Consider the following 26714-nt stretch of genomic DNA (forward strand, 5'->3'; position numbering starts at 1 on the left):
GACCACTCGTTTATATTGATCAGGACCAAGTACACTTCTGCTTCCCAGTCTGGGCTGGGACAGATCAGGTGCACTGTACCTTTAAAACCACAAAAACACACATTATTGACCATTTCACTAGCACACTCTTAGACCCACACTCCTCTTTATGATGTATGAACGTAATTTCTACTGATACCCCTTAAAGCTGCTACAGTAATGAATATTTTTATAATAATGTATCAAACGTAAAAACAGTGTGATGATGTGAAAGGGGTCACTTGGTGATGAGCCTACAGCAAATTATCACCCAGATCTGCAGCTCTGTTCAGCTTATCTAACAGTGAGTTTCAGTCAACAACTTCACTGTCATTTCTCTCATAGTTTCTTCAGTGAAAAAGCCCTAAAAACGGACTGTTCACTGCCTGCTCTGCACCAAAGAGCAGACAGACACAGTTAGAAAGTAGCTGGTGAACATACTGGAGCATTTAGCAGCTGAAGAGCCTGATATTTCCCTCAGGGGTTGGTGGAGACCAAAGACAGAGCTAAAAGAGAAGAAATAATGGGGAATAATATAATATGATTCATCAGGTGATGAGAAACATGACTCCAAATAAATAATAATGTTGATCTGTAACTGCTGGGTGTTAGGAAGTTCACCCGGCTCTTACTATGCGCTTTCAGTGCACTTCTTTACCTTATTGAATAGATTTAGTACTTAGTACTTACTCCAAGGTTTCCTGCTGCACTGAAGCTTTAGTGATGCCCCTCACTTTGATAGTCACTTTGGATAAAAGCATCTGCTAAATGAGTCAATGTAAATGTAAATGTCAACTTGAAATGTGATGATAACAACTGGTTTCCGCTGCCACCAGGTGACCAAAAAAATGTTTGAATATAGAAATAATACAATCCTCCTTCCCTCTTACAAATGAAAAGTCATACTAAATAAACACCTTAAGATCTTCGGCCTTTAAGCCAGAGCTGTAGACACATCAGGGGAAAGGTGCTTTAGATTCAGACATTGTGTTAGTGTGTGCAATAACATGTTCATGTTGCATCATCACTGACAGCTGTAGAGTTGCACAATGGTTAATTCTGCATCTATTGGATTGTTAGTAGTAGTGTTCAGGCAATGGACTGAACTTTTTGATTTCACTGTGTGAATCTGAGGGAACTATAGTGGATACATTTCTACACTCATGCTCATAAAATAGTTGCAGGAAAACATATGTCTTCTTAACTGGGTTTGAGGGGGTTTTGCTTATTTTGTTTTCTTTATATAAATAGATATGTTTGATGTGTCTTTTTTTGCCATTCTGCCAAACCACATTCCCCATGTGGAGCAACAAAAAGTCACCAAATATTCAGACAAACTTATCAAAGCTACTGTCATGCAGGCAGGACCAAGACATAGAGTCTAAATTACCATTATGACACAATGCTTATTACAAAATAGGATACAAAAAAGGATAAATCTAAGAACTATTACCATAAACATGCTTCATCGTTGACTATCAAATTGATAAAAAGCAGCAAATTTGACACCACAACCAGAAAATATAGCTCAAGACATTTTAATTTTTCTCTCACTCTATATATCTTACAGTTCATACAGTTTATAAGAATAGATTAATTTGGCTAAACAATTTAAATGATTATTTTACTCTGTAAAAAAATGTTACTAATTCACCTCTCTGCTGTAATAATGTGTCACACTGTTTGACGCTGGATGGCAAAGAGAGGATCAAATAAAATCTAAACACACTGTGGCATGACACTGAATTATCTGTATCAATCAGTAAAATATATTATTTTCAGATTCCAGTAAATAATGCAAAACAAAAGGGGCTAAAATGTGCTACTAATGTGTCCAACAACAGCATAGCCTAAAAAATAAGAGTTCACCAAACAAAACCAATGCTTTTTCTTTGGTGATGAATTATTTCCTATTTTTATACACATCAAAAACACTGATAATATTTCACAGTCTGTGAGCAGAACATAGCTGTCACGTTTTGTTACCAAAACATTACCCATATGTGTTTATTTGAATCGAAACATCCAGATGTGTGACTCATGCCATCTGGAAGTTGTAACGGAACAAAGCGGACAATAAAAATGCAATAACTTATTCATAGAACATAAATTATTATTTCCATATCAAATATTTACACATGGTACCTTTGGACATCAGTGCATTACAGACAAAATTATGTATTTTCCTCCACAAAAACTGATGAGTAAACTGGTTGAGAAATGTTGACCGGTGGTTGTGTCTGGTTTCACGTTCTCTCCACGACGATCCCTGAGTCTGAGGCCATGTCAGGTGCTGGAAATCTGCTCTTTAATGCTGGCAGAGATTTCGCTCAAGATTTCCATTATTGGAAAACATTTTTAAAAAGTTTATCTGGAGTTTATCATCCTGCTTATATAAGAATTAGGCTGCAAAAGGGTAATCAGTCAATTTGGCTTCGTCATTGAATGTTTAACATTAAAATAAATCTTTGACACCTTTTTTTTAGTTATATTTATTGTGTATGTTCTGCCATGCATTGTATTGATGTATTTTCATACTACTAGTTGTCCTTTAAAGCACTAGAGTCCAATGGGCAGAACAGCGGGTGGTTAAAGGATAAAAAGTCAATAACTGTGTAGGAGCAGATTCCTTTTTTTCTCAAATAAGGGATACAACATGTGAAGAAGTAGCAAAACACTTTGGAAATGATTTGCTGTCTTGTCATGAGTTAGAGGAGAATATTAGCACTCACTTATCTTTATAGTCAATATAATTTTATCTGATCATGACTTTTCAGGCACTGCAGAGTTTAAGGGGACCAGATGTGCTTCCTCAAGACAGGAACTTAGAGAAAAAGCAAGAAAATAAAAGTTTGAGGTATTAAGCGTGACTGTGTTGGGTGCACCGTTTTGAAATGCATCGCAAGTTTATTTTCTAGTCTCCATCTTGCTAAATAAACCAAGTAAGTTCTGCTTGTTTCAGGTGCAGCCTCAGCCCCCACACAGACTGTGATGCTGACCGGAGAGCCTGTTGAACAAAGGGTCGGAGTAAAACCACCACACCTGTCAGCGCTACTACCTACAGCCACAAGACTCCACCACCATGTCCTCGTACTGCTTATACACCACATTGTTTCCTGAGTCGATGTAGAGGATGCTGATGGGGCTGAGTTTGGAGGGGGCGCAGCAGCTGGGGGGCATGTTGCTGGGGTTCATGGAATTCATCAGAGTCTGGATGATGGCGTGGTTTGTGGGCTCCAGGTGGGAGCGCAGGGGGAAGTCACACACGCCCTCGCAGTGGTACGCCTCGTAATCCAGCGGGGCGATGATCCAGTCGTCCCAGCCCAGATCTCTGAAGTTGACATGCAGCGGCTTCTTGCTGCACCTGGACTTGGACTTTTTGCCGTGTCTCTTCCCGTGGCGGGTTTTGGCTGCAGCCGTCCTCCTCCTCCTGCTGGCTTTGATGCCAGGCCCCCTCTCCCTGGCCTTCCTCTCAAGGCCCAGCAATGCCCTCCCCTCTCTCCTCTCACTGAAGAGAGTCTGCCTCTTCTTAGACCTTGTGAAGACCACTAAGATGGCTTTCTTCTGCTGAGGTCTGCCATGTCTGTGCAAACCCAGAAGGTGCAGGTCCAGCTCCCTCTCGGGGTTGTCCAGCATGGCCCTGAGCTCCAGGCAGAAGGGCTTCCCTTTGCTCAGGTGCTGCCGCTCTTTGAAAATTTCCCACACGTCCAGCACCTCCCACTTCGGCCTGTGGGAATCCTGCAGGTCCAGCGTTTTGGAGTCGAGCAGCTGCTGGTCGTGGCAGGAGAGGAGCTGGATGTCGACGGGCTCTGTCTCAGATATCCTGAAATTCCCAGACACTTTGGTGTATATCCTGAGCTCGGCTCCCAGCACCTCTGCTTTTTCGGAGAGGGTTGAGACGTCGAACAGATACTGTTGTCTCCTCAGAGGGGAGAGTGGGAGGTCATCTGTGGAAAGCATTAAAGCAGCAGGGTCAGAGGCATTCTCACGGAGATGATGTGCATACCACAGAGATGTGGAATCTGACAGGAAAAAATCCCACTATTGTCTGCACTGAATTAATCTGGGAGACAAACTATGAGTCATGGGTGCTCACTCATTCCTGCGTGCATGCACACACACTCACACTTGTGCACACAGACACACACACATACATATACAGTAGAGCTCCACATACCTTGTCCGCTGTCCACAAAACTTGCAATAGTGTTTGCAGCTTTTGAGGAGCGAAAAAAACTGGCGTTGAGTCCCAGTTTCTCCGCCGTGGAGAAGGTCTTGTATATAGACAGCATGTAGTCGTGAGGCTCCACCAAGTCTTTGGACGTCGCTTTCATGTTTCTGTCGGTGGAAGGCGGCGCGTAAAACTCCTTGAAGTATTTAGACGCTTCCTGTCCATCAAAAATCTTCGCCACCTTGCTGCTCTTCGGAGGGAAAAGAGCAAGAGCCCGAAAACAGGGGACGAACAGCAGAGCCGCGCAGAGGACAGTGAAGTGGTAGAGATCCATCCTCTGGTCTCTGTCCTGAATCAGAGCCGGAGCCTGAGCCTGAGCTGTGGCCTGGGGACCACGGGCAAAGCCGGAGCTGAACTCTGCATCCACCGTGCAGCAGGAGGCTGCTCCGCAAAGTGCGCACCGCTCAGGAGGACAGGCGGCGCAAAGTTAGAGGCAGCGGCCGAGAACACGCCCATCGCTCAGGCTAAATGGAGGGCGCAAATTAAGGCTGTAAAACTAATTGTTCCTCCGTCGGCGACCACCTCCCTCCTCCTCCTCCTCCTCCTCCTCCTTCCTCCTGGAGGCACAGATGTGTGCGCTGAAAAGATGCGCACGTCGGCCTATGGTGCGTTTACGGACGCTCGCTTTTGATTTTTTTTTTTTTTTTTTAAACAAAAAAGCTGCTGGTGCAAAAGCAAAATGTTTCAGAAATGATTTGAGTTTCAGCTCAAGTTTGACAGGTTTCTTTCTTCAGTTCAAGCAGGAGTGAAAACGTCACGGTGTCTCCCGCCCTCTAGTGAAAGTCAGAAACAGCGCAGAGGAGGAAACACGCAGCCTTCAGCACCATGGACAGAGTCTTCACTCAGCATTAAAAAAACAATCAACTTCATCAACAAAAACACAGAGACAGAAAATATGTAATTAACGGTGAAAAATAGATTTTATTGAAAAGGAGAATAAAGCTTTAAATAATCATAAACAAAATACAAACTTCATGTTTTACTTCAGCTTGTCAGAGATTCAAGTTCAGCTCTGTTGCACCTGTTTTGAAATAGGAAGTCTATATAGATCTTACACCTGATGTATAATCACATTCAACAGACATTTATACACAGTAAAAAGAAATGGCCCAAAAGAAACTGAAAAAAAAATCATGGAGGGAGGGCTGTGAGATGGTTTTATATATTTATAGATTTTTACTGAAGGTTGTAGTTGTAGTTGTCAGACAGTGAGAAATCAGTGGCTTTCTGTGGCTCAACAAAGGTGTAACCCCATCCCAATCATTCATTTTAAATCTTAATAAAAATGTATTAAAAAAAGAAAAAGAGTCATGTGCATAAAACATTCAAGGAGTCTGTTTGTTTTACTTTGCAGACTTGTTCATGTTAAAGTGAATAAACGTTGAGGTATCCTTCATAAAACTCTCTTATCTGAGCAGCTGTCACACATCTGTCTAACATATGGGGATGCTGTCTGAGCAGCAGGCCACAGCGTAGATGACGCTGACCAGACACAGGCTGCCGGCGGACACGGCGCTGCTGGAGCTGAAGATGCTGTCGTCAGTGGTGTACTGTCCGGTCGTGGTCGTGGTGGATGTAACATTGGAGGGGACGGTGACGTTGCTGCTGGTCGTCGGGGTCTGGGTGGTCGGAGTGTTTTTGACGGTGAAGGAACGTGACTCGGCGCCCCACTCCTTCAGCGTGAAGACCATCGTCAGGTTCTCACCTGCAGGGAGAGGAGGAGGAATGATCGTGGTGTTTCATTTAAAAGCAAAGTGTTAAACCATCATTAGGCAAGATTTCTGTACAGAAACACATCTGTTCTATCAACAAACGCTGTAATGAGACGTGGTCTTTGTTTTTGAGCATGAACATGTCTCTTCACAAAGGGGGGGTCATAAAAACTGATGGTATGGAGCAGCTACTCATATTAATCTTAATAAATAATCATAAATGATCATTTTTTTCTGATTATTCAAATTTATGTTTTCTAAAATTTGTCCTTTGCTGCTGTTTGAACATGTAAAATATGCCTGATAAGTATTTTAAAACATGCATTAACAAGTGTGACAAGACGTCTAAAATCAGGCCCTTGTTTGCTGATAAAGCAGCAACTAGCATGTTTTTTTTTGACTAATTTGCCAATTCTTGTTTGATTTATCAATTAATTGTTTAGCTTGTAAAATATATGGAACAAAAAGACCAGAGTGACACCTGGGCAGTAAAACTCTCCAACATCAGCTTTATCTGAAACTAAATATGTCTCTAGCAGTTTGTAGGACTGGTTTTAAGGATCAGGCTGCAGACGTACCATTGTTGAGAATGGACAGGTCGGTGAAGTTGGCCCAACAGGTGTTGAACAGGATGGTGGTGTTTCCTTCAAGTCCGTCTGTAATGTTTCCACTCGTGTCCTTCAGGCTGGCTGTAACGGTGAGACTCGTCACTCCCACAGAGACGCAGTCACCCTGCAGACAACAGCACAGGTCAGTGCTTCTACACAGCAGACACTCCAGCCTCAGGTTCAATCTTTTACTGTGTATTTGTCCTTTACTTTTAGTACTATACTTTTTTTTCTGCTTTTGCTGTCTGCTCCAATCCACTTCACTTTAAAAAGCAAACAGAATTTCATGTAGGTGTGAATGATAGTTTGGTCTAGAGTAAGATATTTTCATAGGATTAAGGGAAAATGTCCTCGCAAGTTCAAATAGAAGCAAATTCTTTAAAAAAAGGGGAAGAAACCAGTGTATTCTGTTTAGTTTAAAAAAAAAGATAGGATGAGAAAACTTTATCAACCCCCAGATGGAAAACTAGTTTGGTCACCCACAGTCACAGTGACGAATAACAAAAGATTCTCAGAACTCAGAAAGCTCACAGCACACAAGTGTAGCTGAGGAACATATTAGTTAAATATTAGTACAATCAATCAATTAATGAACAGAGGAGGCGTTATGTGTTCCAATTGGGCTAAAAAGGGGCCTTCAAAGATGCTTCTACATGAGAAAATTAAGATAAAAGATTAAACCTGTAAAAATCCGTAAAAACACTACTCTTTTCAGTAGGTTTCCCTCCATGCACCTCTAGTGTTGATTTGTCCAATAAACCAAAAACTAACCAAATCAATGTTTTAACGTCACGCAACAGTAGAGTAATATGTAATTTTGAGCTGCTTTAAATCACTGTTTATGACCTCTCTCATCAGATTAACAGCACCCGAGCAGAGAGAGCGATCAGTCTGAAGGTGGAGCAGTGCCTCACCTGCTCATCCACAGCCATCAGACTGGGCTGCTGGTACAGAGGACCCACAAACTCCCCGGCGATCGGCTCCGTCATCAGCAGCAGGCTGGCCACACTGGACACAAAACTCACTTTAGGCTCCTCCCTCGTCACTTCCTCTGTGGCCACCTGAGATTCAGAGCAGAAAACCACCAATGAACACCATCCATGTAGAACTGACAGAGGCTTATTTCAGTGTAGTTTGTTGTGACTCGGCCTTGAGCTTCACCTCATTCCAGCTGGGGTCAGATGATGGAGGAGGAGGCGGGATGACGCCCATCGAGGACACGTTGAAGCCGATGGACTGACTGAGGTTTCCGGAAACTGCTGCCTGACCAAGATTGTCAGCAATGTTCTTCAACAGCACAAAGTCTTCCTCGTCTAAGAAGACACAGGGCACGGAAAGATGTTACAAACATTCTGCTGTTATTTTCAGTTTTATTCTTCAGTGTAAAAGAACAGAAGCTGTGCTACATCTCCCCACTAACCGTTGGTGCTGTTGGTGGTTTGCTGGACTGGAGGTTTCTTGATTTCCACCTCCACCTTCAGACCTGTCGATCTCTTCCTGCGCCGTGCGCCTCCATCCTCCCGGATGATCTTGGTGATTCGGATCATATTTGGAGGAACTTTGAGGAACGTAGCGAGGTTCTGGACCAGGTTGTCTCCAAAGAACTCCTCCTCAGTCATGGCGGGCAGATCGAAGGCGAGGACCAGAACCGGTGAGGTTCGGATTTCGACTGGGTTGGAGCCTCTCACTATGATCTTCAGCATCTTGAATTCCTGGTCAAAGTAGTTGGTGCCCAAAGTGGCGTTCACCTCAGGGACATATTGACCTGCAGAGACCAAATCCAGAAAAACATAAAATATAATAAATTGTAAAAAAAAAACAAATGTAAATATTCTTCTTGGATCCTCAGGTTTTTACCAACTTCACATAAAAACATTTTCATAATGCAATTAAAAACCTGGTGTGCTACAAAAACTTGACGGTGTATTCAGGTGCTTATGATAAGGTAGGAAAAAAAACCGTCAATTAACAGCACAAAATTTGTTCATAGCCCCGTCCACAGATTATGAATAGCAAGCGAGAAATTAAAGGTCTTACAATTTTATCTTAGCTTAATAGCATCAGTTAATTGGAAGGAAACAAATAGTAACACCGACGTTGAGACTGTATATTTGTATATTTATAACAATGGACGTAGAGTCTGGGTCTGAAAAGTGAAGCCAATGTGGAAGTGCCTTAAACCTGCATCCTATCTAATGACCATCAGGAAGCGACTCCACTGGCTGCAAAAACAAGTCTGATTGTATTGAATCTAAGGGAAAATGTCTTTACTTCTCACTTGTTTATTACCTCAGTAAATATTTTCCTAATGACTTTATGGTCTCAATCTCTAGTTTCAAGTCTTCTTCAATACAACCTGATGTTCATTTTTTAAATTATGGAAAATGGAGAATAAAGTATAAGGGCGTGGCTACCGTGTGATTGACAGACTGTACCACATATGGCGACCTGCCTGACAATCAGAGTACAGAGCAGGTCAGATCCACCCCTCACTCCTCCTCAGCTCCACCTTCTTGTTCAAATATGATTTCTACTGGTTTCAAAAAACCAAGATGGCGATGGCCAAATTACAAACTTGAGGCTTCAAAATGGCAGGTAACAAACTAATGGGTGACATCACAGTGGGTCGCAACTTGATTGGTATGTAATGTTTTGCTTGTGAGGCACTTGTTATATTTGTTGACATTCAGTAACACCGCTACTGGCAGTAAACCGATTAGGACAATAATATGACTGAAATATTTATAGGTACAGAAATGTCACCAAAATGTCTACATGAAATGATTTCACATTGTGTGTGTGTGTGTGTGTGTGTGTGTGTGTGTGAGAGATGCATTAGTACCTGCATAGATGGGCTTCTTCAGGGTATAGTCAGTTTTGTCAGCGTTCCACTCAGCGTTAGTCGGAGGCACTATCATGTTGTTGACGTACACGTCCAGCCGCTGAGGGTTGGAGTAGAAGACCGAGACCATGATGCTCTGCACAGAGGAAAGAACAAAAGGTGTCTTAGTGAAAACTAAGCAGGTTTAAATGTCCTGTCCTGTCCACAGCTGCATTTACAGCTGCCTGTGCAACTGAAAAACATTACTGCACTTAATCTGAAAATAAAGTCATATGGACCTCCGATGGATCAGCGTTGAGCATCATGAGGCGAAGTTTCTGAGGGCTGACACTGGTGAAGAAGACGTCGAAGGAGCGACCAGTGGCCACGATGCTGTGGAAGAGAGACACTCTCTTCTGACAGGTGTAGCCAGAGCACCAACCCTGATCCTGAGGGCCTAGAAACAAACACACACAAATCAATTAAAGACACTTTCTTCCTGTTATTTTTATTTTTGCTGAGTTGTAATCATATCAGAACTATAGAACTCGTCCTACCGTTGATGAGATCCACAAAGCCATCTCCGAGCACGGCAACGGGGGACAGACGTCTGGTCTCTGTGTCTGAGTCAAGACTCTCAATCACCAGCATCCTGTAGTTCAGCCCGAAACACTTGTAGCTCTGCCAGGAACTCACATATGTGCAGTTTTCCCTGATCACACCTGAGGATGAATGAAGCAACGCAGCATTTTTGAAACTAGTTTATTTTCTGATATGCCTGCCAGTAAAAGGTCAGGACAGTAGAGGTTTAAATATTTTTTTAATTCTTCTACTTTCTCTGATCTTGTGCTACAAAACCTCCTCTTCCAATCTATCGTTCATTGGGGAACTTTAGATTTTGATTTGCAATAGTTCCTATCTTTGTTGAGCCCCCTCCACTGGTCTAGTTACCTTTGCGTGGAGCGATCTGCTCCACAGGGATGCGGCTGCCGTTGGGGAAAGTCAGCATGACTTTGGGGATGCGGTAGTCACCCAGTCCCCTTCTTGGATCACCTCCCCATTCATACTCGGACTGAGGCACCACAGCTCCCACGGCACCCAGGAACGACCCGTCCAAGTCCTTCAGCAAGCTCTTCTTCTTGGCATCGCAGTCCATGTCCACGCAGTCAGAGGGGTTCGCTTTGCTGAGGCACAGAAACGCTTGGTTATCTTCTATATTTGTTGATTGAATGCTTTCTGTTCTAAATAGAAAACTGTGTCGAACATTTGAATCTGACACAGTTTGTTCAAACACTTGTTGTTATAAAGTTGATGTAGCAACAGTAAATCTGATGAACAGACCAGTTTATTTTTAATTAACATGTAGTTGTTAGTTGCAAAGTACAGTCCTGACTCTTTAATGCTTAAATTAAACACTGTTTTCCATGATTTCTGCATTTTAGTCTCAGCCAAGTTTATAATTTTTTGTCTCAGTTCCCAGAGACATATTTTTTCATTCTATTCTCACTGCCTGAGGCAAACTGAAATTTCATCAGACATTTTGCAAGCCTGGCGTTTGTTCATGCACTTACCTCACATCAGGCCTGTGAATAAAGACCTGAGCGCTCTCTGTGCTGTCAACCATCTGTATGCCTGAAACCTGCACCGGGTGCTGCAGGTCCTCGTTGAGCGGGTTGGTCATGAACATGAAGTTCGCCTCGCTGGAACAGACGTTTCGGAAACCGACAAACGTCGTGTCTGGGAAGGGAGAAGACAGAGAAACAGGAAGATGTGAGCAGAGCTGTTGATGACAAAGATCACTGCTGCAGCTTATGATGACACACATACAGTAACTCAGTGAAAGGTTCAAAAACAGCGGAGCCTGAACTCACCTTTGACTGTCAACAGTCCTTTGATTGCATTGTAGTTGTTGTTGACATGATGGGGCTTTAATGGAGCGGTGTTGTGTGAAGATCCAAAGGTGGGCCAGCAGACTCCAGATCTACCACCTGAACAGAGTGAAAACAGCAACAAGGGAAGGGGAGAAGGATATTTTTAGTTTAAACAACCTGCATTTATATGGAAAAATGATTTACAATTAATTCCTGCAGTTTTAAGTGAAATTCATGGTCAAAATTCTGCAATTTAAAACAGTTTTTTAATTCATTTTTGATCTTTATTGAGTCAAAATGATGTGAACTGCGGCAAACTGATGTTTACAGAAAGCATAATCCTCTTCAGGCACACCCAAAAACAACAAGGCCTTTCAAATACTGTAGAAACTCTGTCTTTCCAGGTTAAAACTGACATATCCCTAAATTGAAACATGAAAATCACCTAAATGAATCTGCTTTATTCAGTAGCAGTGAAACATTGTTTCTATTCCAGCTGCATTTAGGAGGTAATACTGCACCTTGGGGAGGTCTCGGGGCCCGATGGGTATCGCTGTTGGCAATATTAAAGTCGCTGATGGGCAAAATGTCTGAACAGTTGAAGTTCGGGCTGCTGCCAACGATCAAGGCATTCTGGGAAAAGAGCAACATGAGGAATATGAAATAATTCCCTAAAAGTGATGCACAGAAGACGCATCACAGAAAGAAAGAATCAGTGCACGAAAACAGACCCTCTCACCTGGATGTGCACAGGTTTATCAGCGAATGCGTGAGAGACAGAGGGAGGAGCGTAGACGAGCGGCATGATGCCCATCCCGTTGTCCACCAGGGTCACGTTGGAAATAACCACATTCATGATGATCTGTGAAGGGGAGAGGAAGAGGATGAGGAGGGTGGATCTGTTGGAATTTCTTTTAGATGATCAAGAAGAATTTCAGAAATGTTACTTCAGATAACACAGGTTTTCTACATGTGTGCACATATTTAATGTATCTAAAAACAGGAGCAGAGGCAGAAGAAGCGGCAGTTAATTCTTATAACTGCAAAAGAGGTTCGGGGGCTTGTTTTGTGTGGATTACAGATGGTGGAAATGTTTGTTGCTCACAAATTGCAGATACATTTGATTAGAGTGAAAAGGCAAATTAAGTATGAACAAAAAAACCAAATGATCTCATTCAGTGAGATCATTCACGCTTTATAAAATAGTTGAGAAAAAGCCCCAGAACTGTCATGTTTTATATGAAAGTGGTAAATTAAAGACTTGAAACCCTTCTGTAAGTGTGTCTGGATAAACTTTATTCACCTCCCTCTTCTTTGTTGTTGTATACAAGTAAAAGCCCAGATTAACTGGTTAAACCTGAGCTCCACGCTTTCCTCTTGATGTGGTCAAATTAAGTCATTTTGAACAATGTCTTGTGGACGGATTGAGCACATAAATCAAGGTGAGTGTCAGAAACCGTGTCAGTGGCAGTTTGTTTGTTTTTTCTACCTGGAAGTAGATGCCGTAGTCAAAGCTCCTCCAGAGGAAGAAGCCCTGGATCAAGCTGCAGCCGGGCAGACCGTCTTTGTTCAGATAAATTCCGTACAGTCCGCCGTGAGCCTCGTTATGGATCCACTTCTCGTTTTCGTTCCAATAACCTGCAGCAGAAAAGATGTAAATATGTAAATGTCTTTGGGGACTTTTCCACTGTCTCTGAGAAACGGCTGAAATAAAACCTGAGATGATCATTTTTAATTCTGTATAAGAAACTGACTTTACAAAGGAACTTAGTCCACTATCATCTGTGTGGTGTTACCTGGGCATGGTTCACCATCGATGCGATACGCCACTCGCTCATAACCCGCCACGATGTTATGCTGCAGCACCACATTTGTCCCCTCGTTGACCTGATGTTGCAGAAAAACACAGGACAGGTCATAACAGCTGGAATACATTTAAACGTAGACACGGTTTTTCTTATATTTTGAGAGGACGGACCTCGATGGCGGCGTTCCAGGCATAGTTGAAGGGCTCCTCTCTGTCCTGGTACGATCCGGGCCACAGCGCCATCGTCACCAGATTCCTCCTCACTGTTATCTTGTCACCCCAGATCCTGATACCTTCTCCCACAGTGTGGTGGATGATGTTATCATCAACGTTCAGCCCCTCAGTCCCGAAGACGCCGATGGCTGGAGAGAAGCCATCGTGGAAGGCGCAGCCCTGAATGTACGAGTCTTCTCCAGAAACCTTTAAACACAAGAAGCAACAAAACTCATTTTTCTTGTACTTTCTCTACAGTAGACTCTGTTCTAACAGGTTTGAGCAGTGGCGCCACCTGCTGGTCAATTCTTTGTTTTCTCAGCTCCTTGATCCAGTTGGACGCTGACGAAGAAAATAACTTCATCTTGCTTGATCTACGTTTCCTTCTCTTTTGTATTTCATTGTTTACAGGGAGAAACTTGATTATCTTACTTTTCTAAAATCAATATCTCTGCTTCATTTAAACTATACTAAAAGTGAACTGTGCATTGTTTTTGAGAGTCATAATTATTTTTCTTCTTCCAAAATATACTGGACACATGGTGAGAAAATCTAAGTAAAGTAAATTAGAAGTTATATTAATTAATGAATCATTTTCAGGTAACCCTCAGAGTGACATAGCTACTCATAACAATTTAGTTCTAATTTAATTATACCTACAATTATCAGCTTGAGTGAATATTAATTGAAGCAAATATCTATTAAATTGTGTGTGTGTGTGTGTGTGTGTGTGTGTGTTGCCGTACCTTTCCCAGGTTAAGGAAGGCCACAGAGTAGCGAGGGTCGGTGTAGTCGGTCCAGCCTTCCTGACCAGAGTGGAAAAACTCCACGTTCCTGATCTGAGCTTTGCCTTGAGGAAGAAAATATCAGTGATGTGTTTAATAAGCTTCATGAAATCATGAAAATTAATTCAGTGAAAGTATAAGCACTAGGAGACTAATCAGTAATTCCACATGTGCCTAATGATTTTAAAGCAAATTCATCACATACATATCACACATCATATTTGGCAAAAAAGTTCGACCGACCTTTATAGTCGATTCCAGCCCAGGAGTAGGTGCCAACCAACAGTCTGGCTCCAAACGAGTCCTTCATCATATCCGGGTACTCCTGACCGATGATCCTGATGTTTCTGGTCAGGAGGCCGACGTCAGCAGCCAGAGTGTAGGAGCGAGATGTTCCGGAGACAGAGTGAGTCTCACCTGGGTAGAGACAGAGGAACAAGGGTCGGTATTTAGTCATTTGACCCCGAGTCACTAACTCTACAAACTCTTCAGCTTGTTTCAGAGGAAAAAAATTAAAATAAAAACAAAAATCAGTAAAATCAGACTCATCAAATACAAAGGATGATCAAGTAGAAATGTGAAGGCAGCTGAAAATATAAATGTACATATTTGTATGTAAACCCCCCCCAAAAAAAACAAACTAAAATAAACACAGGGACTCCATACCTACACACTAGAAAGAAGGTTGATTGAAGAGTATTTGATTGAAAAGTAGTTGATTGATTGATTCTTAATTGAATTGATTGTCCTAATTTAATTATTAAGACAAATGAATTAGCCACTAACAACACTGAAATGAATTTAAATGTAAATGACAAGTAACTGATGTATTTTTAGCATTAATTTATATAGAAGTTGTGAAGACAGGCTGAGCAATGATGTTGTGCTGACCGATGTGAGTGTAGGTCAAAGGCTGGTTCAGGGTCACCATGCGGCCGTCTGATGACACGGCAGTGATCTGACGTTTTTCCGTCTCCCACGCGCTGTAGCTGGTGGTGGAGATGACGACCTCGTCTCCGACCTGCCCATGTAACAAACACAGACACACATGTAAACAAAAAGAACTCATCACTATAACTGAAGATACATGAAGCCAAGATTTTAATTTAGACTCAGTAATAGCTCAAACCAGTGAAACTAAACCACACAGACCTGCCAGTCCACAGACTGAGCCAGGGTCAGCGTGTTGGATCCGGCCTCAGCAGTGGCAGCAAGTTTGGTGTGGTAAACGTTGTGCGGTTGTCCATACAGCTCCAGAGTACCAAACACACCTGATGCACGATAACAACAATAACACAGTTACTTCTGAAACATGTGACACCAAACTGCACAACTCTCTGGGCTGGGATTTACTTTATGACTCATTTGTCAGCGACACTAAAGACACTTCCTGTCAATTCTGGTTAGATAAATTTTACATTTTCAACTGAGAATCAACAGTTCAATCATCTTTCACATGGATCACAGTTTTAATTACATGAAATTATCATAGAATCTGAAAAGGTTTTGAGAAAAATTTAAATTTTGTTAATATATGCTGATATATAATATAATATAATATAACAATAGAAAACTATTAAAGATTTTTTTAATTAACAACATTTGAAAGACAATGGGTGAAATAAGAAATTCCATTATTTTTGCAATGAAGATATTAACATTTGATTTAAGGATCAAGCAAGTGAAGTGTGAAAGATGCCGAGATTCCTGGACTGAGGATGTAACACCAGTCAGATCAGATCTTGGCTCCTAACTTATTCTAATTTTAAATTATTATTACAATTAAATACAGATGTATGTGGCAGAACCAAACAGGATCCACATGTACAGTATTATATTTATAAGATGTAACACAAACCAGAATATTCTGCAACATAATTTCCATATATTATAAAATGTACTGCACAAAGTTCTGTTACAGTATCGAATCCCTTAGCTCTTAGCTGAGGTGAGCACATGACCTTGCTCTTGATGCTGTTTTCTTACCCAGGACTTTGGATCCCTGGTTGGGGCCGTTTGGCAGAGGCCAGTCAGGAGTGCGGTGGTTCCCTCTCAGCTTGATGTGCAGCTGACCTCTGAAGGGCTGGTCCTTCCATCCAGCAACCAGCCGTCCACCCTGAAACACCAGGACACACCACCTCACTGAACACACTGTACCGCTCATCCACTGGATCACCGACTGACCTAGATTGATTTTCTGTAGGTGGCACTCTATCCTTTGGCATGGCTTCTGGAAACTCTTCACCTCAAAATGCTCCTTTAGCAACAGCACATATAAATGCCTTCATGAATTGGCTGTATGTTCACTGCCTGTTGTCTAATGTTGACCGTTAAAACACTGAACTGACATTAACTGATGTGAAAAGTGAACAATTTGCACGTTAGATTTAATGTTGGAACTTATTTTCCTCTTCATTTCAATGCACCAGCCCGGGCTGCAAGTAACAAAATCCATTAATCTGACAGTAACGAATACTTAAGAAATAGATAAATAATACAAAATAATGTAATGTATACGGTTTAGATAATTACAAAATATACAACAACTATAGCAGCAGATAATGGATATATATCAATCGTTTGATCTATGAACTGGAAAATGCCCAAGGTGGTTAATTGACCATTATGTTCTCATCAGAAAATATTCAGCATTTTTCTTGAAGAATGATTGAAATGATTAACAGATTATCAAAATAGCTGCTGATTAATTTTCTGTTGATCCACTAATTAACACTGATACTGCAATGTTATATCACAAACCTAAAATCACCTGACGGGACCTTTTTTAAAGTGGATAATCCTGAAAGCCAGAGAGATGATCGATCACACTGACCTGGATGGAGATGTAGACGGCGTCTATCACCACAGCATTGGACTCTGGAGCAGAACGAGCTGTTCTGGTGGACGAGCTGTTCAAGTTGTCGGGGATCTCAAGAACTCCAATGACCGTCAGCTTGTTGAGGGGAGGAGTGTCGCTGTCCAAAACTACCCACATGCCTGTGGTGCGACAGGGATACAGACGTGTTATAGTCAGAGTAGCAACCATGAGACTGAGCTTTTTTTGCTCTTCTTTTGAATTTCGACAAAAAAAGTCTTTCCTTAATTCTCTGTCAAATAAACAACATTTTATCTGTTTTATAACCAAATTGTATCACAAGACAAGACTGATTGTTTACAAGTCAGTCATCATATCCTCCTTCGTCTCAGTGAAGAAAAACATGATCATATGTAAAGTTCTGACATGTAACCCCTCAGGTGGACGAAACAAACCACACTCCTCTCCTTTAGTTTTCCTCTGGATGTTACCTGATGGGATGACCACATCAGCGCCCTCTGTTGGTACAGTGAAGTTATTTTCAGCTGAACCCTCCCAGAAAGAGACATTAGACCATCGGCTAGAGACAAGAACACAAAGAGAGGACATTTCAGAATCACAAAGGCCAAACCAGAGTCAGAGTACATCCCTTAATATTAACAGTACTGAAGCATGTTTAATCCCTCAAATCTTAGGTTTGGTTAAAAAGGTATAAAATTGTATCAAGCTAAGAAAATAAGACTCTCTTCTATGAGCTCAATAAAAACTTTACACAATTTGGAAACCCCTTTTACTTCACTTCTGCCACGAGTTGATGATGACTGACTGGTTTGTTTTTATTGATGGACTTGTGTGGGTGAGTATAATTTGGTCTGCTTTTCAAGTGTTAAGAATTATGAATGAAATCTGTGAATGGGTGAGTTTGAATTAGTTTGTTCCTGCTCATGTAGCAGTGGGTGATAAACATACATGAAGTCGTCAGGCCGACCGCTGGGCAGGGGGGCGAGTGTAGCTGGAGGTGGTGGAGGCGGTGGGATGCAGTTGGGGAAGAAGCAGCGGTAGACCCGAAAGTTTACCACAGCGTCAAGCATGGAGCGGTCAACGCTGCTACGACGCCTGCGCTGGTTTGTCTTCCCGGATACTGAGGGAACAAAATCTTTAGTCTATAAAATGTCAAAGAATTGTGACATATACCCATTACAAGTTCAGACAGTGGAGGGCGACACCACATTTGAGAAGCTGCAATCAGTGAATGTTTTCTTAGTCAAAGTCTTACATGATTAATTGATCATCAAATTATGCACAACAATCAACAGATCCACATTAGAGTGTCTCACTGATGTAGTAGAGGTTGTTGGAGCTGTCGTCGAAGTACCAGTCTCCGTTATTGTTGCCGCTGAAGCTGAGCGGCGTTGATGAGCCGTTCCTCTCGTCGATTATACGGAACCTGTCTGGACTCTGGGTGAGGTTGTGGTTGATGATCACATATTGATCTGACTGCAGGGAAACACATGAGAGGAAACATCAGTGTAAATAGGCAGAAAGATGGAAGATGAAACGTGATATTTGTAGTACTGTCATACTATTAGCATTAATTACCATCACGGGAAGGATGTGTTTTTACCTTGAAGCCGTAGAATTTGGCACTGTAAGTGATGTTGGTGATATGATCCATATCGCTGAAGTACCAGTTGTAGGTTTGCCGAGAGGGCAGCAGGGCCGTCCAGCCCAACTTATGAGTCATTCTCTTCTTCAAATAGGGGACCACACTGGTGCCTGTGATAGCGAGTTTAAAAACAGCATGTTAAAAACAGAAACAGTACCCTTCAATCACACATTTCATGACAGAAATGTACTGCAGTTCCCACTAATCACCAGCAGAGGCCAACAAAGGTCACAGATTTTGTGAGTTTAAAGAAGTCTGTGTGTTTTCATACCATGTGAGTTTGTTAAAATGACATCCTTGGCCTTCAGAGAGGCCGGTGAGGGATTGTTGAAAGACAAACGATGGAAGTCGACCGTGTGGTCACACACATATCCGGGGAAACCCAAACTCCACTCGTCACTCTGGGAACAGTGGGCGGGGTCCAGGAGGGAGCTCATAGGCACGACTTTGTGGTTGACGTTACCTGTAAACATCCAGACACAGGTAACACAGTTTAGTCAGACACAGAAAGGGAGGATAAACCCACCGGAGATGCATTAACCTGACTTTGATGCTGATGTATGTCATGGTATCATTGTTCTTTTTGAAACTCTGCATCCTTGGAGAAGCGAAGACGGAGTTGAGTGAAAGAATTAAGGGGCCAGGGGTCAGGATAAGAACATGTGAGATAATTCATCATGAGGATGTTCTGACTTTAGCACCAAATGTGTATCAAACTGCCACTGAAATTAGTCCCAAACAGATGCACTTTTTACTTGTGTTCATCTAAAAAGCACATCCCCAGGAAATTATTGAGTCTGTTTTAAAAATGAAACTATTCATTTACAGATTTACATCCTCACTAGGAACAAATGGGATCAGAGCAGAGAGACACAGACATGTCAGAAAGAACTGAAGCATTGTTGATTTTGGTCTTTTCATGGGATTTGTTGACAATAAGAAACACACAGAATGACAGCAGACTTATCTTTTTAATTTGTTTTAAATTATATAGTTTCAGAAAGTTAAATATTAAATGAATATTAATATGATATTTATGTGAAATGCATTCAAAGAGTACCTGTGAGGGAGCCATCAGTGTCCACCAGCTGCACCTCATGCTCCCACCTGAACTTGGCCTTGTTGGGTGAGTTCATGTACTGGATGCCACTAAACCTGACAGCCCAGCCACCGCACCGATCCACACACGTCCCGTCGATCTTGGTCACACCGATGGCTGCACAGGAGCTGCGGTCGAAGTTGAGGAACTTGGTGTTAAGCACACTCATTCCATCGTCAAACGGCGTGATGACACCAAGGTGCGTGCAGTAGTTGCTTCCCAGTGCGAGCTCATCCACGTGGCCCACGATCGTGCTGTTGGACACCATCGCCCCTCCGTCCTCTCCAAAGCTGGACACGGCCCACTGAAAGATGCGCTTGGCTTCGATGCCGGCTTTCTCATTGTTGACCATGACAAAGTTGTTGAACTGCACAGCGCCCACGTTGACCCACTCAGCACCCTTCTCGCAGTTCCAGGTGGTGAGGGAATGGAAGACAGCAGGTTCAGGGGTACTGGAGCGGCAGCCTCCATTCTTCATGGGGAAAAAGTCTGCAAAGATCCAAAGGCCAAACCAGCCCTGAGAGTGCACGGTGTTGTTGTAAAACTCACCGAGTGGGACCCTCTTCTGGCAGATGTTTGGGTCGTAGGACGGACCATCGGGGTGCTTGTGCATGCGGTACCAGAAACCAAAGTGGGTGCCTCCTGCAGCGGCGTTGTGGCGGACGATGTTGTTGGCGTTGGTGACCCAATAGGCGGCGGGAGTGACGTCGTCGTTCAGCAGGCTGGTGCTTTGTTTGACAAACACAGCCAGGTTGTACTGCAGGATGTTCTCCGTCTCAATGCCGTCCTCGATGAAGAAGGCCCCGCCCATGATGTCGTAGATGACGTTGTGCTCCACCAGCAGCCGGTGGGTGTTGTGGATGGTTACAGCCCTGTTGAAGGTCTGATGGATCGCACAACCCCTCACGTACGACTTGTAGTCGATGTTCCCCATCAGATGCCAGTGGATGGGATACCGTCCCAGCCTAAAGGCCTGTCCGGCATGGAAGACCTGAGGCACGAGAGCATCAAGACTTTAAAGTTTATCATTCCAGTTTGTGTGAACACATAAATACATAGAGAAGGAACAAATGACAGACTGTTAGACTTAGAAAAGTAGAAATATTCTGATCAATATAATTAGCTATCAGCTTTCAGAACATGTAAAGAGGTTTCACGCATTTCACCTCAACATATTCCAGTCTGCCAATTGCAAGGTTCTCATTGGGTCTGGGGGCGTGGAACATGATGCAGCCTCCAAACTGGTCGCTGCCGACCTCCTCTCCAAACCTTCCTTGGAAACAGGTTTGTGTGGTAAATTCACCTACAGCACAGAGAGAGAAACACCTTAATACTGCATACTCACTTCAGTGTGATCAGAGAGAGTCTATGATGCTGTTATTATCTGAAAATAAGTACAACAGTGCAGTTGTCAAGCCTGCAACACATATTTTCGACATTCTTCAATAAAGTTAATTGCACACTGCAGACTGTCTAAATTAACTGGAAAATATCTAAAATTGTGAATCTTAAGTTGTTGAATTTATAGTGATTTTACTTGTCTTTGTTCGTCACTTTTACACCATGTTTAGAGTCAAATGAAATCAGAAAAGTTCAGAAATCTCTGCACAGCACCTGTGTTGAAGCCATCGGGACACGCTTCAATCTTGTCGCTCCATTCTTGCTGCTGGGAGCCTCGCACCACAATGTTCCTGGTGAGGAGTCCCACCTCAGCTCGGCCCTCGAACACTGTACCATCTGGCAGTGTGACTGTCACCCCGAGGTGAGTGTACTTGAGCGGTTCAGTCAGGGTGAGAGTCTTTCCATCAGCCGAAACAGTGGCAATCTTCCTCACTTCGTTCTCTCTCTGACTGTGCCTGGAGAAGAAATGAATGGACAGAGATTAAATTTGTTTTATCAAAGTAAATCTATTGAATATAATACAGTAAATATAAACTGAAAGTGCTGCAGAATAGATATCTGTTCATGTACGTTTGACTGGTGTGAGATATTTTATTTATTTAAATCCTAGGAAAATGTGTGTAAAATTCAGTTCTGTCTTCCCTACATTTCCCTTTCAGGATTTGGTTACTTAATAGGATGATTTGGTTAATGTCAAATATAATCTTGACATCTTCTCTTTGGGGAGTTTCAAACTCCACACTGTTATGAAACAACCTGTCACACATCAGCCTAGAGGTGTGTGTGTGTATGATTTTTGTGTTTATGCACAGACAGCACGATCTACAGAAAGAGTGCGGTTGAGAGAAAAAAGTCATTTGAAGTAAGTAAGTTGTAAAACCATACTTTCATGCCTTTTATAGGCTGGTTATTAATCAATGTCACTAATTTTACAACTTTCACCGAGGCACATATGCCTGGACAATCTAAAGGATGCAGGGAAAAGACACTACAAATAAAATATGTTCTTGTTTCTTCCTAAGCTTTCTTTAATCTTTCATTAAATATATTTAAATATTCAATTTAAAGGTAGCATAACCACAGCTAGGCTTGGCTAATAAGCTTTTAGCGAGACTTGTTTATTTGGAGTTAATTTTTTCTCAATTATGATTATGACTTAGCTCCTGCCTGATTTATGTGACTCAATTACTGAGATGTTGAAGCATGAAAATTAATTTTCAAGGGGGTGGTGAGTGCTAGTAATACAGTTGGTTGTCTTTACATGCTGTTATGTATTTATTTTTCCCAAAAAAATACACACCTCTATAGGATAATCATTTTTATGTCAAAAAGTAACTCTAGAAATGAAGTTGTTGCATTTTAGCTTTAGAGGGCAGAAGTTACAACTGTATTTTTAAAAAGCATGAATCAGAGACTCGGCTCTACCTGTGGCCGGTTGATGCGATGATAATCTCGTCTCCAACTTTCCAGGTCACCGCTTTCATCAGAGTCAGTGTGGCAGAGCCGCTGGTCGCCGTCTGGGCCAAGTGGGTCCAGGGGACGGGAACAGGAATACCTGGAGGAACAGGTTGTCAACAATGACTCGCACCTGAGGAGGGTGTCACTAATAATAACAACCTCCCTGCAGGACACAGAACTCAAATTACTCTGTCATTTTACCACAACATGACATAATGACATGTAATCTGGGGGTTTTGGAATATTTGGGTCACTTTCAGTTTTCTGATGTTTAATGCCTTTTATTTGTGGATCTACAGGAGGAGACTATTTCAGTGGTGGAAGTATTCAGATCCCTTAGTGAAGTAAAAGTAGATGCAGGGACAATCATCACTGATGTATTCAAGTGTCAGCAGCCTTTTCGCTGTATTTTGTTGAGGTAGAACTGGTAACTACTTAATAAAGTGCTTGGCAGATCAAACTGCAAATGCCTCAGATTTGTAAAGATATTTCTTTATATGACTGAGCCCTAAAAACCTTATTTTAAACCTTATAATATTTTACCCTCTTTTTAATTCAAATGTGTTTGATGTTTTATTTCTAGGAGTAAATGTTAACAGTTTGTACATTTTTTTTTCAGATAAAACATTTGATATCCTTAAAAAGCTTAAATAATATGATTAGTTTCACATCTCTACAGCTCTTTACTGAACACATTATATCTGACTTGTTTAATCCGAACAAAACTGATTAATATTCTTTTCTAACTCTTGGCAAGAAAGTGAATAAGCATGTTTTACAAATAAACTTTCTGCATATAAATGAGTTTGTGTATGTTCATACCATGGAGGTCCAGCACTCCCTCTCTGACAGCCAGCGTCTTGGTTCCGTAAACAGGAAGTTCAGGTGAGCGCAGGTTTCCATGAAGTGTGATGATGGCTTTGTGCTGGAATGGCGCCCCCTCCTGGCCGATCTGGAGCCGTCCACCGTCTGTGATCAGGATGTTTTCTGCCTGAAGTTCAATGTCTGCTTCATCAAACACCAAGGTCCCTCCTGAGCTCACAGAGACACCAAGTTAAAAACCAAATACTGGTGGTAAACAAGTTTTATGTTGTCTGGTGTAGAGCAGTTACACTGTATGTGAAGTGAGGTCTGAATTTCACAAATACAGAATTCAGAAAATGCTTGTTTGTTTCCTAAAAATTAATATAAAATATATTTTGCTTCTTAAAACTTTTTAAAACCCCAGATCAGAAGATGAGAAAGGAAGACAAACATGACTAAATACAGAGAGGAAGAAAAAAAGAATCAACATCGATTTGAATATAAAAAAAAACTCCTTTATATCATTACAAATCCTCTATGTCCAGTGTAAATAAAAACTTTTGTACCTTGAATAAGGAGCATTTTCAGCACAGGGGTGCTGGTGTCCAGCAGGATGGTCTGGCCTTTAGTGATGACGGCAAACGAGCCCTTCTCAGGTGGAGACAGGCCACCCCACGTGAACCTGGACGACCACACATCAATGTAGAAGAAATCAGCGCTGTCCTGAAAGAAAAAAAGACAAATACCTGATGAAAATACTGTACGTTGATGTGAAGATGAAACAGACGTGATGGTGTTTTGTCTGTTAAGCTCAGGAGACCTTATTGTCCTCTCTTACCATCTTGGCGATGCCTCGGTCTCCGATGCTGACTCTGACTTTGGTTTCCTGTGACTGTCTCTGAGCGTTTGTCACACAGATGATGTGTGTGTTGTTGGTGGACTGCACGTCACACACAGACCCTGCGATGGTCACGCTGACTTCATTCATGTTAGTGCTGTAAGATGGGAAAGTGAGTGAACGTAAGGAGATTCAATGTGGTGGGAAAAATCACAAAAAGATCACAGGCAGATTAATGAAACAAATGATCAATAGAAAGACAAAATATATAGATTACATAATGAATTATTCAATACTTTATTGCACAAACATATTATATACTATATAATACAATGTAATACCATAGCGTACTTCACTTTAACATAATATACAATCATATGATTTAACAATGTACCATAACACGGTTAAATTTGTATCATACTGCAAAGTACCAAAATATCATTAATCCCATATAATTAAATACAACGTAACTAAAACACAATGTCTATGATACATGATACATACAATTTTATATCAACATAATATTATGTTATATTATGTTGTAATAGTATATTGTATTGTATTATAATGTTATTATCTGCTATTTCATGGTATTGTACTACATTATCCTATATAAAATTATATGAATCTGTGCTGAGGTATATGATATGATATGATATGATATGATATGATATGATATGATATGATATGATATGATAAAATGCTTGTTATGTGTGCAATGCACCAAATAAAAATAATTATGGAGAGAAGTAATTATATGTCTTCAAATTTAATCCAGTGAAAGACAGATGTCCTATGACACAAGAGGAACTGTGTTATGTAAATTGAGAATTTAATTCTTAATCAATAGGCTCTAATCTGGGTGTGTATCTCTATTGTGTCTTCAGCACATTACTGAGACTTTTCCTTTACTGCACCTGAAACCGGAGCCGGTGATTGTGAGCCGGGTGCCTCCAGCAGTGCCTCCTCTGCGGGGAGAAACCTCAGTGATCACAGGAGTCAGCTGAGATTTGTAGGTGAAGCCATTTGATATGTTGACGGCATCCAGCTGGTTAATGACGGCAACCACACAGCTCAGCTCCGACTCAGTGCCTGACAGGAGACGAGATGCAGGAAGACAGACAGACAGATGCAACAACAAAAGGTTGCAAAGAATTAAGATGCGTGCACAGAGATAACAACCAGCCCGAGTGCTCTCATCACCCATGACAAGTCATTGTCTTGTTTGATATGCCTGTCATTTTCGGCTGCGCTCAAGTTCTGACAACATTCCTACACGACAAAGTCTGTCTCCATTAGTACAGTTAAAGTTCAGCTTTGTCAGGACTGAGTTTGTTATAATGACTTGGAAACTAAATATATCTTAAACCAGTACAAACACATTCTTTCTTAAGAAAAACTAGAAAAACCCTTAATGTTTAACACTAAACTTAAAATGTGACCTTTACTGGAAAAAAAGGAATGCTTTGAATCAGATGAGCTAATACGGACCTTGTGATGAGATTGTTCCTTAGATGTTTCCAAGGTCAAACAAACAAATCTCTCCTTAAATCCATTTAGTTAGTTTCCGTTACAAAGACCTGGCATTCTTTACAAAAAAGAGCTGCACAGTCCTTCACGGCCTTATCTCTGATTATTGTTCAGTTCTAGTGTATTTTAGTAAAAGTGTGAATAAAAATAAAGATAAAGTTAAGAGAAATTATTCATTTTTCCAACCCTAAAATGTGAAGCCTGAATGCAACCTGAGAGGCAAAACCATGGGCAAAAAAGTCAGCTGAGCGCTCACATCACCACTCACTACAGTTTGTAAAGCTTATTTCTGTGAGACTCAGACGAGTGTATGAACAATTTGTCGAATCAGATCTTCATGTTTTGTCATCTAAATATATGGCAAAGTTTTGAGTGCTCCAGCTTCTTTGGACGGAGAATGATGAAAGTTTCCTACCATGTGAAAGACACCTACTAGCCATCATTTCATTGTTTTAATTGTCTTATTGTTTTAATGCTTGCTTGAATTATGTATCCAGGTATCCAACAGTATTGATGTTGAGTGGATTATCAGAGTGAACTAAAGTAAAGTGAACTCACTGTTGTTGAATGGAGACCAGCAGTACAGACGAGTTGATGTCGACATTTCTCTGTGAACTTTACAGTCCTCTCCACAGATCGTCACAGTGGAGTTGTGTGTGTCAAACCCAGACCCCTGGATGGACAACAGAGCTCCTCCACCAAAACTGCCTGAATGACAGATCAGAGAAAAGAACAAATTCAAGATGACATAAAACCAAAAAAAAAAAAAACAACAACGACCTTTTAAAACAGTATCAAAACTTTCCTTAGAGTAGCGATAATAACAGCCACTGTAAACAGTGTACTACACTTTGTTAGAAAGACAGAATCCCCCCTCGGCATTAATGTGGTTTGTGTCTCATATGTAAATATTACAGTCTGTCAATCTGCAATTTAGGACAATCCCTTTTGTAGTTTAAAACATGTTTCATGGAAAAACCTAACGCAGCTGCTGCGAAGGTGTGTTTAAAAAAAAAAAAAGCAATATTAAACTATAT

At 41.5% G+C, this 26714-nt stretch overlaps 2 protein-coding genes across 3 annotated transcripts in view; both read right to left on the reverse strand.

The window, feature by feature from the left end:
- Window positions 1–1540: 1540 nt before the first annotated feature.
- On the reverse strand, window positions 1541–4643 carry gdf6b (growth differentiation factor 6b). Its single transcript, XM_071500330.1, has 2 exons — window positions 4196–4643; window positions 1541–3965 (listed from the first exon to the last, which is right to left on the reverse strand). The coding sequence occupies exons 1-2, from the start codon at window positions 4521–4523 to the stop codon at window positions 3073–3075; spliced, it is 1221 nt and encodes a 406-aa protein (XP_071356431.1). The 5' UTR covers window positions 4524–4643; the 3' UTR covers window positions 1541–3072.
- A 502-nt stretch (window positions 4644–5145) lies between these two features.
- The window catches only part of pkhd1l1.1 (PKHD1 like 1, tandem duplicate 1), a 43520-nt gene continuing 21951 nt past the window's right edge, over window positions 5146–26714 (reverse strand). For both annotated transcript variants that reach the window (XM_071500329.1, XM_071500328.1), the window contains exons 41-76: window positions 26236–26385; window positions 25065–25239; window positions 24148–24304; window positions 23876–24032; window positions 23328–23537; window positions 22473–22602; window positions 21261–21502; window positions 20813–20949; window positions 19608–20637; window positions 18819–19010; window positions 18506–18657; window positions 18219–18378; window positions 17851–18022; window positions 17373–17461; window positions 16900–17063; window positions 16053–16182; window positions 15219–15337; window positions 14958–15087; window positions 14310–14483; window positions 14028–14131; window positions 13240–13488; window positions 13058–13148; window positions 12751–12899; window positions 12001–12123; window positions 11783–11894; window positions 11262–11378; window positions 10962–11127; window positions 10342–10574; window positions 9948–10112; window positions 9690–9847; window positions 9412–9547; window positions 7990–8334; window positions 7731–7882; window positions 7484–7630; window positions 6540–6693; window positions 5146–5954 (exon numbers count right to left, since the gene is read on the reverse strand). In XM_071500329.1, the coding sequence (XP_071356430.1) occupies window positions 5683–5954; window positions 6540–6693; window positions 7484–7630; window positions 7731–7882; window positions 7990–8334; window positions 9412–9547; window positions 9690–9847; window positions 9948–10112; window positions 10342–10574; window positions 10962–11127; window positions 11262–11378; window positions 11783–11894; window positions 12001–12123; window positions 12751–12899; window positions 13058–13148; window positions 13240–13488; window positions 14028–14131; window positions 14310–14483; window positions 14958–15087; window positions 15219–15337; window positions 16053–16182; window positions 16900–17063; window positions 17373–17461; window positions 17851–18022; window positions 18219–18378; window positions 18506–18657; window positions 18819–19010; window positions 19608–20637; window positions 20813–20949; window positions 21261–21502; window positions 22473–22602; window positions 23328–23537; window positions 23876–24032; window positions 24148–24304; window positions 25065–25239; window positions 26236–26385 (6743 nt within the window). In that variant the 3' untranslated portion in view covers window positions 5146–5682. The remainder of the gene's footprint in view (window positions 5955–6539; window positions 6694–7483; window positions 7631–7730; window positions 7883–7989; window positions 8335–9411; window positions 9548–9689; window positions 9848–9947; window positions 10113–10341; window positions 10575–10961; window positions 11128–11261; window positions 11379–11782; window positions 11895–12000; window positions 12124–12750; window positions 12900–13057; window positions 13149–13239; window positions 13489–14027; window positions 14132–14309; window positions 14484–14957; window positions 15088–15218; window positions 15338–16052; window positions 16183–16899; window positions 17064–17372; window positions 17462–17850; window positions 18023–18218; window positions 18379–18505; window positions 18658–18818; window positions 19011–19607; window positions 20638–20812; window positions 20950–21260; window positions 21503–22472; window positions 22603–23327; window positions 23538–23875; window positions 24033–24147; window positions 24305–25064; window positions 25240–26235; window positions 26386–26714) is intronic.

This window comes from Trachinotus anak, unplaced genomic scaffold, assembly GCF_046630095.1.
Source record: "Trachinotus anak isolate AG129_WGS33_773 ecotype Australia unplaced genomic scaffold, CSIRO_AGI_Tana_v1 ptg000016l, whole genome shotgun sequence".
In the NCBI taxonomy this organism is placed as follows: domain Eukaryota; kingdom Metazoa; phylum Chordata; class Actinopteri; order Carangiformes; family Carangidae; genus Trachinotus; species Trachinotus anak.

Excerpts from the sequence above, each read along its gene's own strand:
- gdf6b (XM_071500330.1), bottom strand. The coding sequence starts at position 4,523 with ATGGATCTCTACCACTTCACTGTCCTCTGCGCGGCTCTGCTGTTCGTC. Across the intron at positions 3,966-4,195 it reads TTTTGTGGACAGCGGACAAG|ATGACCTCCCACTCTCCCCT; the intron begins GTATGTGGAGCT and ends TGCTTTCCACAG.